The 19108-nt window shown below is 32.2% G+C and overlaps 1 protein-coding gene across 1 annotated transcript; it reads right to left on the reverse strand.

Annotated features, from left to right (window-relative positions):
- Window positions 1-1082: 1082 nt before the first annotated feature.
- LOC111409285 (F-box protein SKIP14-like) lies at window positions 1083-4824 on the reverse strand. Its single transcript, XM_023039304.1, has 2 exons — window positions 3305-4824; window positions 1083-2156 (listed from the first exon to the last, which is right to left on the reverse strand). Exons 1-2 carry the CDS (start codon window positions 4178-4180, stop codon window positions 1608-1610), a joined length of 1425 nt encoding a protein of 474 aa, XP_022895072.1. The 5' UTR covers window positions 4181-4824; the 3' UTR covers window positions 1083-1607.
- Between the last annotated feature and the right edge of the window lie 14284 nt (window positions 4825-19108).

Raw genomic sequence — 19108 nt, forward strand, 5'->3', positions numbered from 1 at the left:
CAATTGTTTATTTGAAAAAATAGAAACCCTTCTTATTGAATGATCATGATACTTTTCGAAAATCGAAATTCTTGATCGGCGTCAAATTGACACCTGGTTTGGACAGAACCTACGCGGCCATGTCCAAGAAGCTAAACCCATGCATTTATTCACAACTTATTTCTATCAAATTACAATTTCAATTACTCATAGTGAAACTCAAATAAATACTACCGTCGTTATGAAAATTATTCCGGCATATATAACTCAAAAAAGGCACAATGCCAAAAGTCAAAGTTTCGAACAACCATTTGTTCCCAATTGGTCTTTTTTTTCTTAAAATCAGACCAAGCCCAACTTTTCAACTTAATTGATAGGTACATAGTGGTAGGAATTTTAACCGAAATCGGTCCAGCACTGGACCGTATGTTGGTTCTTGAAAATTTATCCCTTGTTTTATTCCATTTAAAATTTTAAAATATTTTTCTCTCTTCTTTTCAACCATAGATTATTCAATAAAATAATATTACACGTAAATTAAAAAAATTTCTTCATTTTTAACCACACATTCTCCCAAAAACCACTATTCCAAGATACATTTTACCCAAATTTCACATTATAATGGTTGGCAAACAAGGGCTAAGATACAAATCCGATATTATGTTTTTGTCGCAAGATATTATCAATTGCAGGAATCATCCATTCGATAGTATCTCATTTTAGTATAGAAATAATTAATTCTTTTAACATATTTTTAAGCAACACACGACATTCATGACATAAATCACATCCTAGATTCATTCCCATGCAAGAAACAGAAATGGCAGAACAACAGCTTTTATTATGCAACTGTTAATAGCCTAAAGCTTCCATGGATGAGCATGAAAGCAGCCCCGCATTACTCTCATAACAAGTAACTGTTTTACTTATAAGTAAAAAGAAAATAACGTCCATACTCAAAATTTTGAATGACTTAAGCTTAACCAAAACATGCTGCGAATAAACTTAAACACACAAGTATTAACTGAATATGGCATTCATGTAAACAGCCAAAAGGACTGAACAGATAACCACAAAAAGATTAGTCAGAAATCCAAATTTTACATAGACAAATAAGCATAAACATGTAACTTGCTCCCATATATGGAAATGCAGCAGTACATCACACTTAGAAAGGCGACACATGAATCCCAAATTAACATTTATTACAGTACAGAATTAGGATTTTCTGTGCGGATATTTACAATACTTCTCAATAATTATCAACTATTAATATCATCCGGCCATCCTTCAAGACATAGTTGACATGTTAAATCAACTCCTCTTCCACAGCTTTTTCCGTTAAGTAGGTCCCTTGTGTAGTATAGAGAGTACATAGGACAAGAAGTTGGCTATATATTTTCCCTTCTATAATACAGTCGAGTACTATGTAATCCACTTCACTAAAGATGCAATAACAAGTGCACTTGAAACCTTCCAAAACACGAGAATGAGCTCAAGTAGTTGCAACTGACAATTCAATTTCTATCCTTTTGGCTCCACCGTATAAAGGATCTTCAATGTAATGTCTCCATTATGTATATATATAGCCATACATAGCCTGAAGTCATATCCAGGAAAAAGGTTATTCAGTCATATATGAAAAGGCTGTAACTTGCCTGCTGATGAATATAAGGGAGTTTTGGTGAAAGCGTGACTCTATCCTGACAATTCAAGATATCCATCCAGCAATTCAGACAAATCAAGTCCAGATAGAATGTCTCCTCGTAATCAGTATCATTTAGACAGCGCCCACAATTTATGCAGCGCGGAATGCAAAAAGTGCAACCTCTGCATGATTGTGAGGTGTGGGGCCTTTGTTGGCAACTCTTGGCTGGACAATCATAGACCAGTCTCACGTGCTGGCATCTCGGACACACGTTTACATCAATTGCACATTCATCTTCCAAAGATAAATACAACTGCCCATAACGATAAAAATGCAGTTTGTGGGCAGTGCGTTGTTTGTCTTTATCTTCACCCAATAAAAGCCTTAACTCTTTTAACTGATCATCCTTTACACTGCAAATTTCGCCGATTCTCAGAATCTCGATACCAGTTTTACCAGAAGACTTGAAGGACTTTAAGTTGGTCAAAACACCTTCAATGCTGAGTCCAATGCATCCCGGTACACTTAACTGCATATACCCAAGGAAACAAATCTGTAAGTGCAGTTAAACAAAAATTAAGAAAATGGTCAAAACATATTTTAGATTATACCAAATTTAAAATGAAAAAGGTTTGGAACAAAAACTGAGGACAAAAAAGTACATAAATATCTACTAAGCAATATATAAGTTCCCAAATGTGAAATAACTAAATATTTCGAGAAGGATAATAGGAAAAAATTGCCTGTCGCAAGAAATAACAATCTTCACATCCTATTAGTAGGTTAACTCATGTTTCAGGTTTACAAAACAGAAAAAGAGAACCACAAAAGCTGCTTACATTAACCCATCAATTATTTTGTATTGATACAATATAAATGATTGCATTCAAAGCCCTGACAATTAAATTCGAAGAAGCCCTAATAATAAATGACCCACACATTTCATTAAAGAGATTGTTATTGGCACTGCAACACAAAATCTCCTTAACCCCTCTCCATAAGTAAAGTATGTAGAAAAAAGGTAGTTAATTTTCCGGATTGGCTTTCATCTCTGGCTCAGAATAGCCCAAGTCATTGTGAAAACTTTGTTGTGTGCTTTCTACCCATCAATTAAACAAAAATCGAACAAAATAGTATAGCGTAATCAATGTTCCTTTATTCCGATATAATTAACCAGTCAAGCAGCTAATTTAAGATCGACAACAACAATGATAATATAGTGTCATAGAAAACATTTTGAGCAAAAAAAGAAAGAAAGAAAAAGAAAAAGAAAAAAAAAAGGAGAGAGAGAGAGGAGAAACGAAGAGTAGATAAATAAATGAAGCATAAGTGCCCTCAGATAAAACACAAAAGATTTTAAGTTATATTTTCTTTTCTATCCATCCAATCTTGTTAATATTACATGCCAAACATGTTGTCAAGGTACAAACACGCTACAAGATACAATTCTAAATTCCATAACTTCCATACAATTAAAAACATAGTTTATATGGTAAATAGATCATCCAGTCAAGTGGCTAATTATAGATGTACAATACCAGTGAAATGTAGCATTACAAAGGAAGAAGTACACACACATTGAAAACAAAGAGGCATGAAGAAAAATGTAGTGAAAATAAATGAAGCATAGGCAACAGCATATGAAGTAACAAAAGATTCCGTTTATGGTATACAAACCTTGGTCAACCGCGGATGTTTTTCAAGCACCCTTTTCAGACCAGAATCCTTGATCTTAAAGCAGTTTACAAGGTTGAGGCTGTGAAGACTACCTTGAGCCCTGTCTGTTAACCGCACAAGAGCATCATCAGTAATCTTAACATTCAATGGGTAGTCTATGCGAATCTCTCTCCATAAAAGGGGATCATTCTGAATGGCATCCCGCAAAGATTTGCAAACACTTTCAACAGAAAGTAGGTCCCTCACACCAAGATAACCAAGAGCAAAGAACAAAGCATCTGGTGGAGCACCTTCATTGCCATCATTATTATTTGTGACAAGTTCGTTTCCTTTCTTCTCAGCGCTTGATATTGAATATTTTTCACATCCAAAACATATCGACTCCTCTGTGTTACCTTCCAACAGATAATGGTGTTCGTATAAACCATGATCCGAATCCATATCTGAATCAACTGAGTTTTCATCAATCCCCTTTTCGTCTCCTACTTCTAATTCAAACTTCATGGAGCTGCTCAAAATAAAATTCAGTTCAGAAAATAATTTGTTATCATCCTTTTTAACCCCAGAGGCTTCCCCCATCTCGAACCCAGAACTCTTTCTCCCAAAATTCTTCTCAATATCCTCAATCCAACCACTTATTGCCATGACAGTGGCGCCAATATTGAAATCCATACCAAATGGATCATTAGGTAACCCTAGAGTAACCCCCATATCAAACGGATCGTTAGGCAAGATATCATCAATACCTTCACACAACTTCTCGGATTTAAACTCAACACCCAGATTTTTACCTTTTCTACCCAAACATTCCTCAATTGAACACCCATCCTCAAACTTTTCTTCAGAAAACGGATTTTCTTCTTGACTTAACGCCATTGTGTATCCTCAAGAACCCTCAATTATTGTTCCAAAAAAAGACCCTAAGAGACGCCGAAATTCAAAGCTTTCTTTATTTATCCAAAGATCACAAAAGACCATGAAAATGTACAAAATTTGCAGTAACCCATATTTTAAACACGAACAAATTCGTGTATATATGTACCCAAAAGAAAAGAATGAAGCTGAAAAAAGTAGGAAAATTAAAAAAACAGACCTGTGACTGAAGCAAGATCACGATAGAACTGTGTTCTTCGTAGAAGCCCCCAGCTCAAAGAAAAAAGAAGGAAAATAACAATTGTACACCCCAAGGCAAAATCAAATACGTTTATACGTTATATAAAAGGAAAACCTAAATCCGATGGGAATATGAGAAAGAGTTAGAGATGATCACCACGATTTGATTGCAGAAAAATATAATCCCAAGTAGTCAAACACTAACTAATTCACATTACCCGAGAACTGAATCATTGATGAATTATATGCAAAGGATTCAGCCCGTATACACACGCGGATAGAGATTATATACACCACACTTATTGTATATGCTTGAGTGTTAGATATTGATTGGGAAGAATAAAAAAGGAATAAAGTGGGGAGTAAAAGAACTAAGGAGAAAATTGCTGATTTTTGGGACGGACAGAGAGAGATGATAAGGTATTTTTACTGTTTCTTTTAATATATCCTTATCATTTAACAAATTAAATTATTTATTACAGTAAACATTCTCTACTACACATTTATACAATAAAATATTCTACACATAACTTAATAAAATTTCTTTAAATTTTAATCACATATTTTTCAAAAAATACTATTCAAAACCCTTTAATTTCTCCGACAATGAAAAACAAGCAAGCTAACATTCTTCCCCAGGTACTAAACCTAGTGGGTGTTTATTTGGATTTCATTACAATCTTATTTTAAATCAAACTCAAATAATTATGATTAAGATTAAAGTTTGATTATAATTGAAAATTACAAATAATTTATAATATTTCCAAACATAAGTTAATTTTAATCAAGTATTTATAATTACAACTTTCTTATTATTTACATTATTATTTACAAGTGATATTTATTCGTGTTCATTCTAATGAACACACGTCACTTTTGACTCACCATGATAATTACAACTAACTTGTTGTCTATGTTAACCCAAAAAAATGTACTTCCAACGAGGCCAACAAATCTTAAGGCTTCACATCCATGCAAGTCTTGTTTCTACACATTTGGACAAATCGTCAGCCACAATTGGCCTCCTTCGATAAGAGTGGACTTGGTGTCGTGCACATTGAAAATCAAGTCAGTTAGAGAAGAAAAAATATATTAGTGTGTGAGAGCTTTAGATGTGAGCCTCCAATATAAAAAGGAATAAATAGAATAGTGATATGGCTAAGTTATAGTGTAAGAGTCTAAACTTGCATTCCATTCAAATGGCACTAAGTGTAAACTTTTATAATAAGAAAGGGAAAATTTGAGCCATTGGATGAAGAGATAGGTGGCCTCATCCATGTGATTAATGCCTCTTATCTTAGATATCAATCAATCATAAGCTTTAAATGCTAACACTACTCTAGCATCCATAACGCCTAACTTGCAACTTTAAAATTGATCAGATAGGCTAGCAATGGCAGCGAGAGTGAATTGTCACGTTAATCACTTATTAAAAAGATTGCTAGGAATATCTTGTTCAATGTTCACCTCGTTTTTCATAAGGATAATGTGGACAACAGATATTGGTCTCACTCATGTATAGGTAAGCAAATTTCGACACGTATAGACAGGATGCTAGTCGATAATACTCCGATTTTGGACGTGGGAGATGCTTTGTAACATGAGACAAATATGTTCGAACTCCGACAATATATTTCAAGATTAATTGTATGATAATAACCAATCATTCACAATTTGACTAAAAGCAGATAATCAAAACTCAAGCAAAAGCAAATGTATTATCAGCAAAAAAGAAAACAAATAATAGCTTTAAGTGTATGTATTTGCGTTAGCCTTCAAATGATATGTGGAGGGTGTATTTATAGTGATATAAATAAAACAGTGTCCATTGAATGAAAATCCACGTGACCTCACCTCCTTGGCTGAAGCGTACCATCTTATGCGTCAATTGATCTTTTTGTCCTGTGGTGAATTTAGTTTAGTTGTCTCACAAAAAAATAGCCACCCTATTGTCTAAACTAACAAGACAAGACATTTTACTCATTACAGAAGTTACATCAAACATTCCAAAAGGATCTCCTAAATATATTCAGAATCATTTTGTATGGGTCGTCATTTGCTATACTTGGGCTTCAACTTTGACTTTTGTCGAGCTTCATTGCCTTGCTAAACAACTAAGCTTAGTTTTGGGGCTTTGGGCTTAACAAAGGATTGCTTTGGTGGATGTGATTTTCCATGGAGTAGGTCGGCCAATTCAATAATCGACAAATGGACCTAGATGAGTTTGCCACGTAAAGCCTACCTTCAAAGTAAAAAAGAGCCTGAGTAGTCTAGTTATATCCTACCTCAGCTCGAAGAAGTCTCAAATATTTATGTAGTATAAAGAAATATTGCTAAATTCGAACTCCAATCATGATATGAATATCTATACTTGGATTTGAGGGACTATTGTTATTGAAAAGTCAAAGAGAAACTATTGTCCTTTTAATACTGAAGTCCACGCATGATATGAATAATTATATATAGACTTGGAGGATATTCTTATGCCTCATCACATTTGGCTCCATTTGGCAAACTCATCGAGGCCCATTTGTCAATTATTGAATTGGCTGACCCACTCCACAGAAAATCACATCCAACAAAGCAGTCCTATGTTAAGATCGAAGCCTCGAAGCTAAGCTCAATTATTGGCTGAGGTGATGAGGCTCGCACAAGTCAAAGCCGAAGCCCAAGTACAGCAAATGATGACCCACACAAAAAGAATCTGAATTTATGTAGAAGATCCTTTTGGAATGATTAATGTGACTTTTGTAATGAGAAAATGTCTTATTTTATCTGTTTAGGCAATAGGATGACTGCACAGGCTAGAAAGTTTAAATTAGGGCTTAGGATGGTATGCTTCGGCCAAGGAGATGAGGCCACATAGATTTTCATCCAATAAATGCCTTTTCATTTGTAATACTCTAAATATCCCCTCCATATAATACTATAAATACCCCCTCCATGTATCATTTAAAGGCTAATGCAAATCTATACACTTAAAGCTACTATTAGTTTTCTTTCCTGGTGATAATATATTTGCTTTAGCTTGAGTTTAGATTATATAGTTTTAGTCAAATTGTGAACGATTGGTTATTATCATACAATCGATCTTGAAATATATTGACGGAGCTTGAACATATTTTTCTCATGTTAGAAAGCATTTCCCACGTTCAAAATTGGAGTATTATCGACTAGCATTCTAACCATGTGTCCAACTTTGCTTACGTGTACACGAGTGGGATCGGTATCTGTTGTCCACATCATCCTATCAAAAAACGAGGTCAACATATCTTCTGCTAAACTTTTTTTGCAGCCTTGCCTCTGTTTATGGTTTGGCTCTTCCACATAGGGTTAGTATAATTTGCCCATAGGGTCGACAAATATATTAGTTCGATGGTTCACCCAGATCAACCTTGTGATATTTTAATATATTATGGCGTGGCATAAGGTCCCTATGTTTGCATGCCACGTAGTATAGTTTGGGCCCTGCAAAGCAAAGCGTGACAGTCTGCATGGGATATTTACTCGTCTTCATTATAATGAACAAACACATATCACTTTGACTCGAGATGCTTAGTTAATGGTTCATTTAACAAGTTATTGTGTTTGAACATGGTCAACTCAAATTTAGATGTAGTTTTAGCTCAACATATTGAAAATTAAAATTTTCTTGCACAATTTATCAAAGTTGGGGTGAGACATGGTATCTTCTTTCACGTAAATTAGATTGTCTATGAATGGCATAGTCCAAATTTAAGGTGATCTCATATTAGCTCAACAAAATTAAGCTTAGCATCCGTTGAACGTGTTATTTATGGAAAAAAATTAATTTTTCGATCAAATCATATAGCCCCACGTTATGTATGGCAACAAATGTACACAAAAGAAGTCAACAATAGTGGCATCCTAAAAAGCCTGTTTTTCCCTTCTAGTGGTTGAGAAACCCAAAAAGGTCATTGAAGTGGGAAATGAATGAAGGGGCAACACAGTAATTATGCAGAGCACTTCCAGGGTAAATGTGATAATTTGCACAAACTTTATAATCCTACTCTAAAGTTCATAGTCTAGGTTCATATTTTTTAATTGAAACAATAGAGTAAAATCTATCAAAATTTGATAGATTAAAACATTTCAACTGTATCAACCAAAGGCTTCATATTTTTAGCACAAGTTATCATAGTTGAGACATGTCATACTACCTTATTACATCAAACAATGTAGATCGTATTGTGTCAAAATGACACAAGTCCATTTTTAAGGTGAATCTAGATCTCCTTTAGCTCAACACATAATTTTATTCTCAAATTGTTGTTGTGCTCGATTCCGAACATCACATTTTGGCTCGACATGCTTAATATTATTATTATTAGTTTTAAATTTTTGCTCAAAATAACATTAGTATGTCAATGTGACACTTTATATCGCTACATCCTCTCGTACAATATATGAAAAATATTTAAATTATTAAATCCTATCTCGTACTGTAAATAATTTTATATATAGAAATTGTATTAGAAAAGGAAAATTAATCGTGCAACATGTACGTCATCTTTTACATCATGTTTTACATTGTGCCGCATAGCAACACACCACTGGACAATTTGAAAAGTTTTTTCACCAATCAAATAGATAGTCCAAGAACAACTAACCAAGAGAAAAGTAAATAGGTTTTTAAAAACTATTTCGAATATCTAATCTAATTTTAAGCAAGTAAAGACTAAAAAGATTAATTCAAATAATAAGTGAAAATATGAAAGCCAATAAAAGAGATGGTGCCAACGATATAATTGTGGAGATTCAATCCAAAGTAATGATCTTCGTCCTTCGATACCAAGCTCTTCACACAAGTAAGGCTTTTTTATTATATTGATTGACTTATAGCGCAATCCATCCCTTTACAACGTTTTCGATGATTTACAAACAAGAGCATCGATTGTTATATAATATTGAGCTTTACAGAACCTCAATATGACCATGTTTTTTAGCTTTATAGGATCTCAATATTACATACAAGTATAACAAAATAGTTTTACAATGAACTCCTCTCTTACAAGTGGATTAAGTACTAAGAAATACTAACACTTCAATGAATAACATACAAATGATAGATCAAGTGCCACATGAAAAACTTTAATAAATATGATAATTAAAGATTTAATTCAATCAATCAAAGTTTTTCAATGAGAAAATTATGAAGAAATAAATAAAATGTATATTCAAAAATCTTCTCAAAATATATCTCTTTTTAATGAATGATCGTAATAAATTAAGCACAAGTGAAAAATGAGAAACTTTGATAAATATGATGATTTTACAAATTTGATTCAAATCAATCAAAGTTTTCAATATGAAAAAAAAAAATAGAAGAAATATATAAAATGTAAGTTTAAAGATCTTCCTCGAAATATATCTCTCTTTTATGAATAATAGAAATAAGTTAAATACAAAAAAATAAATAAATAACTTTGATAATAATGATTAAGGAGTTTGAATCAATCAAAGTTTTTTATAAGAAAAATTAATGAAATAAATGCAAAGGAAATGAAAGATCAAAGAATTCTCTCAAAAATTATTTTACTTTGATACTTTTGAAGTCTTTTGAAGAATAGAAAGAGTGGAGATATTTATAGAGTTCAAAATGTGAAAAAAAATCCGTAAGTTTGGATGACATATCTGGTCAATCACCTCTTGTCTGAATGATCAATATAACCATTTGGATAGTAAAAATCAAATGTTAGAACAATTAAATTTTGAACCGTTGGAATTTTCGCCAACCGTCTTTGATTGACCTTCTGGTATTTTGATTTTTTTACGTTTTGACCCCATTTGATCTTATTCGAAGGTTTTAAAAAGTATTTTTAGCTAGCTTTTCAAGAAAAATATATATTTTCAAGTTCAAACATCATTTTAAAAGCCATTTTAATATTTGATCAAAAAATTGTATCAAAATAACTTTAAATGCTAGCTTTTCAAGAAAAATATATATTTTTCAAGTTCAAATATCATTTTAAAAATCATTCTAATATTTGATCAAAAAATTGTATCAAAATAACTTTTAATGCATAAAATTATTTTTAATACACAGAAATATTTTGAGCTTAAACATTCATTGCTAAATATCAAAGTATTAATACTTTTATGTTTGAATCAAGAAGGCCTAATCTTTACGTTTCCTTTGAAGTTTGACGGTTAGGCTCTCGTCTTGATCTTCTTTGAAGTTCGGCTCTTAAACTTTTGTCTTGAAGGATCTTGTCTAGGATACTTGACTTCAATATTGACCCTCATTGTGAGTTTGATTTGCAGTGTGATGGTCCTAATCTTTTGGTACTGATTGATCAATTTTATTGCTGAATGCTTTGAAGACTTTACATCACTTAAAATTAATTGTTAGAAAATCAATATTAACTTGTTTATTATGATCAAAACATTAAGGATAAAGTCAACCACAAGTCAACAATTTTAATCTTTTGATTATGACAAATAGGATAGTTTGCAAAGATTGAACAATTAAATTTTGCATGTAATTCATATATTCCCCTTATTCTGATGAAATCCATGATACAAAGGCTAGCAAGGACAAGGATCTGTTAATCATGGGCAAAGGAACAATGATTAGGTCACGAGTAAAGATTGTCAAAGAAGCTATGGGATTACTCGTTCAAGATATGGTGAACGAAACATCGATCACAATAAGGAAAGGGACAAGTTTCATGTTGAGCTCAAAAGAAGAAACACGATGAATCAACTTGGTTCAAGCAATGGGAGAGGGAGCTGGAACAGGGTACTATGCAACCGTATATTAATAACTTTCATGCGGCCACATATAACCATGCAGAGAATCCAGCTAAAGAGTTGAAATGATCTATGCGACTGTATAGACTAGAACTATGCGGCCACATAATACAAATTGTTTCAAATTTCTCGTAATCTCTTTTTTTTGTCAAAACTCTATTTTATGGTATATTTTTGTATTTTTAGATTTAAATTCCGTTTCAACTAAGATTTTATGAGTTACCTATAAATAGGACTCATTTTTTCATCGTAAAACACACAATTTGAGAGATATTATTGAGAGACATATTTGCTTTCAACTCGTTCTTCATTGAATCAATTTTCAAACTTATCAAGGATTAATTTCTTGCAATGTTCAATAATTCAAGCAAGGTTCAAAAGTTTTGTAATCATAGATTCAAGATATTATTTGCGATTGTTTTAATTATTTGGTTCAATAATTTATTAGGCTGAACTTTTTCAAACGTTGATTTTTACATTCTTGGGTTTGACCTAATTTGTCGTGGGTTTTGTAGTTTCAATTGCTACGTGGTTTCGCATCATTTGATATCAAAGTTTGGGTTTTAAAAATAAGGTTATATCCTTTTCTTTTTGTTTGAATTTTCATCCTCATTTTTCGTGTTCTTCATCTTTTGAGTCATTCAATCCAACTAAAGTTCTAGTCAAGCATTTCTTGTATGTTTGTGCATACAATCGTCTTTCGAATTGTTTGCGCATTAAATGTTGAATTCTTGTATGTTTAGTAAAAAAAGAAAAACTAAAAAAAAAAAAGAAAGAAAGAAAGTTTTGCAGTTACCAAAAAAAAAATGGTGAGCCCGTAAATCAAAAGTATCCAATTCGAATTCAAGAAACACCTTTTTGAATTTATCCTTAGTATTCCATTCGAGTGTTAACTCTTGCTTCTTGAGTTAATCTAGAGTTAAAATTTCCTTACTCGATTCTATGTTTAAACTCCACAAGGATTAATTTTGATTGAAATCAAATTAGTTATTTGGTGAAAAAGGCAGAATAATGAGACTAATAGAGGGTAAAAGTTAGGTTAAGTGATACACAAGTGTACACACTTAAGGCAACTATTATTTTAGATTTAGGATGTCTAATAGTGACAATTCTAATTCAAGGGGGAAATTGGGATTGATGATGATACATTGGTGGAGACAGAAATAGGAACTATGAGGAATAGGGGAGATATGCTTGATCGGAGGGCCAGAAAGCATGTTGTTGATGGCATTGATAGGAATATGGGCAATATAAAAATGACCATTCTGTCATTCAAATGACGAAATGATCCGGAGACATATTTGAAATGGGAAAAGAAGAAATAGCTTATATTTAACTGTCATAACTACTAGGAGGAGAAAAATGTAAAACTTGTAGTTCTTGAGTTTACTAATTATGCTATCATTTGATGGGATAAAAAAGTAACATCTGGGAGGAGAAATCATAAGCGGCCTATTGAAACATTGTGAGAATTGAAGCCTATCATGAGAAGGAGGTTTTTCCCTAATCATTACTATATGGATCTTTGTCAAAAATTGCAAAACCTCTATCAGGGATCAAGGAGTATAGAGGATTATCACAAGGAGGTAGAGATTGCCATGATTAGAATGAATGTTGAGGAAGATCGAGGGGCCACCATGGCTCAATTTTTGAATGGTTTGAATAGAGAGATAGTTAATGTGGTAGATCTACAACATTACGTGGAATTGGAAGGCATACAACATGCAGCTATAAGGTGAAATGAAAACATCGGGTTCTTCGAGATCTAACTCTTCGTGGAAATCAAAATAGGCTAACAATAAAGGTAAAGTGGTTGTTCTAAAGAGTAAGACTAAGCTACCAAAGGAGAAAAAAAGAAGTTGCTAGCAAAGTTACACTCAAGACGGATTCCCAACCCCATAGGAATCAGGATATCAAATGCTTTAGGTGCTGGGACACATTGCTTCTCAATGACCAAATAAAAGGCCGATGCTTTTGTGAGATGATGGAGAAGTGGTGAGTGATAGTAAGGGTGATTATGAAGACATGTCGAAACTGAAGGATGCTAGTGAATGTGAGAAAGTAGAGTATGTCGTGGGAGAGTTGTTGGTCACAAGGCGAGCTCTTAATGCTCAAATCAAAGTGGATGACTTGGAGCAACAAATGGAGAACATATTTCATATGAGATGCCATGTCAACAACAAGGTATATAGTATGATTATTAATGAGGGTAGTTGTGCTAATGTGGCTAGCACTACACTTGTTAAGAAATTGGGATTAATCATGCTAAAACATCCAAAGCTTTACAAATTACAATGGTTGAATTAATATGGAGAGGTTAAGGTGAATACTTGATTGTTAGTGAATTTCTCAATTGGAAGGTATTATAATGAAGTGATGTGCGATGTAGTTCATATATATGCTGTGCAAATTTTGTTAGGAAGATCATAGCAATATGATAGGAAGATGATGCACGATGGGTATAGAAATATGTACAACTTTACAAAGGATGGAAAATATATTACTCTTGCGTTGTTAACATTAGCAAGTGTATGAAAATCAAATCAAATTGAGAAGTAAGAAAGAAAAAAGATTAAGAGAAAAGGGAAGCGAGACTGATCTTTCACAACAAGAAAATAAGAGAGAAAAAAGAAAGGTAGCTAATTATGAGAAAAGAGTAGAGCCACAAGAGAGTAAAGAAAAAGTCATATGAAAATAAAAAAAAGTTGAAAGTCAATTTCTTTGTAAAAGGGAGTTAGTTGAAGAGAGCAGTATTTGAGAACAAATACATAATCTTATTGGTTTATAATGAATCAATCCTCAATTTTGAGAAAGCTAAAACACCCCTTCCTAGTTTGGCTACTTCTTTATTGTGGGAATTTGAAAATGTGTTTCTAGGGAACATGTTTAGTGGGTTACCACCCATTCGAGGCATTGAGCATCAAATTGACGTAGTACTTGAAGATGTCATTTCAAACAGACCAGCTTATCGAACTAATCCTGATGAAACCAAAGAACGTCGGAGACAAGTAGAAGAATTGGTGAGTAAAGGATACACGAAGGAAAGTATAAGTCCATGTGCCATGCCAGTGCTACTCGTGTCGAAGAAACATGGAACTTAGAAAATGTCCAAATTGATCAACAACATAGCTGTAAAATATTATTATCATATACCTAAGTTAGATGATATATTAGATGAATTACATTGATCATGCATTTTAGCAAAATAGATCGTAAAAGTGGATATCATCCTAAGATGAGAGAGGGGGATGAGTGGAAACTACATTCAAAACTAAGTATGATTTGTATAAGTGGTTAGTCATACTATTTGGACTTATTAATGCACCTAGCACATTTATGAGATTAATTAATCATATCTTGCGTGCATTCATAGGTAAATTCGTAGTAGATTACTTTGATGGTGTATTGTAAGGATTTAAATGAGCATCTAGGACATTTAGAGGGTGTTTAAGAGACATTTTTATGTAAAAATATATTTTTGAATAGTAAATTGATAGGAAATGTATGGTTGAAAAATATGAAAAGTTTTTGATTTACGTGTAATATTATTTTAATAAAGAATATGTAGTTGAAAAGAAGAGAGAGAAAAGTGCATTTTGAAAAAAATATATACCAAACGGGACCTTAAGATGCGTGTTTGTGGTCTTAAGATAAGAACAACTTTATGCTAACTTTAAAAGGTGTAGATTTTGCATGAAAAATTTGTTTTCTTGGTCATGTTGCTAGTGTAAAAGGAATTGAAGTGGATAAAGAGAAAATCAAAACTATTAAGTAATGGCCGACACTTAAAAGTATAACTAAAGTAAGGAGCTTTTCACGATTTAGCTAGTTATTATAGGCGTTTTGTTAAAGACTTTAGCATAATTGTCACACCACTTATAGAAAAATATTTTCATTTGGGCATTAAACAAGAATATTCTTTTAAAACTAATAAGGATAGGTTATTTACTGCACGTATCACTACCTAACTTTGTTATACTTTTGAGATTGAATGTGATACCGCGGGAATAGATATTAGAACCGCCTTAATATAAGAACAAATGTCTATAGATTATTCTAGTGAAAAGCTAAATGGAGAAGCTCTCAACTATCTTACATATGATGATGAGTTGTATGCACTTGTTCGAGCTTTGGCGACGTGGCAGCACTACCAATGGCCAAAGAAGTTCATAATTCACACCAATTATAAGTTATTGAAGCATTTGAAGGGTCAAGGTGAACTAAACAAGAGATATGAAAGGTGGATGGAATTCATCAAGACATTACCATATGTTATTCGATACAAACAAGGAAAGCAAAAAGAGGTAGTGGATGTGTTGTCAATGAGGTATGTAGTACTAACTTCCTTAAGTGCCAAATTGCTAGAATTTGAATATGTTAAGGACATGTATACCAATCACCTGAAATTTTCTAGTATATATACGAATCATGTGACAAAAGTACAATAGATAGATTCTTTAGACATGATGGATATTTATTTCGGGAGAATAAGTTATGTGTACCTCAGTATTCAACGGGAGAGTTTTTAGTACGTGAAGCACGTAATCGAGATCTAATGGGTCATTTTGGGGTTAAGAAGAGTTTGGATATGTTAAATGAACACTTTTACTGGCTTAAGAAAAAAGGTTGACGTTGATCGAATTTGTAGTAATTGCATCACTTATAAACGAGCTAAGTCTAAGGTTGTACCTCAAGGATTGTATACACCATTATCCGTCCCTAGTAAGTCTTGGGTTGATGAGTCTATAGACTTTGTTTTGGGTTTACCTAGGACTGAGAAAGGAATAGATTCCATTTTTGTAGTGGTAGATATGTTTGATAAGATGGTACATTTCATTCCATTTTCTAAAATTGATGATACCACTAAATCTTCTATTTTTGTTAAAACTCTATATTATGGTATCTTTTGGTATTTTTGGAATTAAATTCCGTTTTAACTCCGCTTTTCATGAGTTACCTATATATAGGATTCATTCTTTTCATTGTAAAACACACAATTTGAAAGATATTATTGAGAGACATATTTACTTTCAACTTGTTCTGCATTGAACTAATTTTCAAACTTGTCAAGGATTAATTTCTTGTGACGTTCAATAATTCAAGTAAGGTTCGTAAGTTTTGTGATCACAGGATCAAAATATTATTTGTGATTGTCTAGGTTCTTTGGTTCAATAATTTATCGGGTCGAGCTTTTACAAACATTGATTTTTGACTTTCTTGGGTTTGATCTAATTTGTTTGGGTTCTATAGTTTCAATTGCTATATGGGTTCGCATCATATTCAATTCAATCATGTCATTATATTTTTTTTCCTTTTTAATGCTTTTCATATCTTTTTCAAATATATCTTATTCAATTTTTCCCTTTTTGGCATAGGCAAAAAGGTAGACTATGTGAGGGAGTATGGCATAAAAAAATCAAAATTTTAAATCAAGAATAGGAAATAATAATAACCCCTCTCAACGAAGCACAAGATGTCAAATATATGCAAGTTTAAACAAGAGGATAATCATCACGTTTATAGTAAAATACTAATTAAAGCATGAATGATGAAATGAAATGACACAAATGTTTCAACCAATGAAGCGCATATAATTGATCATAAGAAAGCATTTATTATGAATTCAATGTAGCTACATACTTCAAATTCATTGATAATTCCCAAATCTCTTTGAGTATATGAAAATCTATCAAGTGATATAGGTTTACTGAGAAAGTTGGCCAATTGATTTTCCGTATTTACAAATTCTAATATGAGATCCCCCTTTTTAGGTGCCTTTAAGATACCATAGACGTAATGTCTTGTGATACTAAGATAGATTAAAAATTCATTTTATGGCACTAAGGTGTGATTCTTGAGTACTGGGTTGAAATCTAGCCAATAATCACACACTAAAAATAACATCGAGTCTACTTGATGAGTAAGTGAGAGATTTGATCATATCTCGATATTTTTTTATGGCTATGGAAGTACCTTGATCATCTTTGTCTAATTTAATTGATGAGCTCATTAAAGTGTTTATTGATTTCAACTCTTTTATTTCAAACTTATTGAGGATATTTATGATGCATTTTGTTTGACTTCTTTCCTCATATAGAGATTGATCATTTTGTTCTCCAGAGGATTCTATTTTGTCTTTTTGTGTATTTATTTCTTCCTCATATTGATTTTCAAGATTTGTATAATCTTCCTTGTTTTGATTTTGGATTTTCTCAAAGGAATCTTAAAACTTACATCATTAACGATAACTTTCTCTTGATCAAGATTATTGGTCTCGTCAAATGTTTCAACGACTAAAGTTCTTTTTGTTAAAAAGAAAGCTCTATAAGCTTTGCAAGCAATGAATATCAAAGGAAGAATCTAATATCAAACTTTGAAACAAGTTTTTCAAAATTTTCTTTAGTGTTTAAGATAAAATATTTACAACCAGAACACTTTAACGTAATCAATATCGATAACTCTATTTCTCAAAATTTATATGGAGTTTTGATTTTCTTTTGACTAATCAAAAATCTATTCACAATATAGCAAGCGGTTTTAACGGCTTTGGCCCAAATATGTTTTATAAACTATTTTCATTTAGCATAGTTTGAGCCATTTTTTGCAATATGCGGTTCTTTCTTTTACTACACTACTTTGTTAAGAAGTTCTAAGAGCTGAAAAATAATGTTCGTAACATAGGTTTTGCTAAAATCATCAAAAGCAATATTGTCAAAATTTTCCACCGTGGTGACTCCAAATTGTAGTAATAGTGTATCCCATTTTATTTTGAACATTTTTACAAAAAAATGTTCAAATACATTCAAAGCTTCATCTTTTAGGTTCAAAATTAGGACTTAAGAAATCTAGAAAATTCATCAATAATGACGAAAGCATAATATTTACCATTTAAATTACAATTCTAGATTATCCAAAAATACCTATGTGGAGAAGTTATAAAAATATTGCAGTTGAAGAATATTGCTTTTATTTGAAAGAGCTCTTCACTTATTTTCAAAAATGACAAGAACCACAATTTTTTTTTCTCAAATTTGAAATTTCATAAACAATTAACAAAGCAATTTTTGGAGAAATTTGAAAGTAGGACCATGCAAACATGTTTCAATCTTCTATGCCACAATCAAGTATCGTCTTTTAAGCTTGATAAACATTTTTCTTCACTTTCAAATTCAATGTTTATGACATAAATATATTCATTTTGGCTTCCTATTACCCCTTTTGAATAGCATCCTCAATAAATCATTTGTAAGAGTCAAATTTGATATGATAGCCTTTTTCACATAAATACTAAGCAAGTATTTTTGAGATTATCAACTCAATAGAACACTTTCAATAGGGAGAGATGAAAAATTGCCAATATTTTCAATGTAAGTGGTTTTTCCTTTTGACTAATACACCACCATCATTATTTTTGAAACTTGATAACAAAGTTTGATTTCGTTGGTGTGCTTTGAGCATCCACTATCGAAGAACCATTTGCTTTTTATTTTCTTGGGTACCTTCTAAAATAATTCAATTTTTGCTCTTTGGTACCCATACAATCTTGGGCCCTTGGTAGTTAGTGTTAGTGAACTTTTGAATCCACTTGTTTTTTTCTTTCAAAGTGTGGCCTCTTTTTTGTTAGACAATTTAAAGTAATATGTTCATATCTATTGCAAATGTTACATGTAGTGTCTATAAGAGAGAAATTTTGATGCTTTAACAAAAAAAAAAAAAGAAAGATTTTTGTTTCAAGAACGATTTATATCGGATTCTTCCTTTGTCAAAAGCACATTTTTGATTGCCAGGCATTAAATCAAAGTTCTTTTTACCTTGAGTGAATTTATGAACAATTTTAATTAAATCTTCATCATTTTCTTTTAAAGAAGAGTGTTCGGAATCATAATCAACGTTTTCCTTTTTAAAATCCTTTTGAGT

Source organism: Olea europaea, chromosome 14, assembly GCF_002742605.1.
Source record: "Olea europaea var. sylvestris chromosome 14, O_europaea_v1, whole genome shotgun sequence".
NCBI lineage: Eukaryota > Viridiplantae > Streptophyta > Magnoliopsida > Lamiales > Oleaceae > Olea > Olea europaea.

Bases quoted from the DNA above. Each gene is read 5' to 3' on its own strand.
- LOC111409285 (XM_023039304.1), bottom strand. From the start codon at position 4,180: ATGGCGTTAAGTCAAGAAGAAAATCCGTTTTCTGAAGAAAAGTTTGAG. The intron at 2,157-3,304 runs GTTTGTATACCA...GGGTATATGCAG, and splicing joins AACATCCGCGGTTGACCAAG to TTAAGTGTACCGGGATGCAT.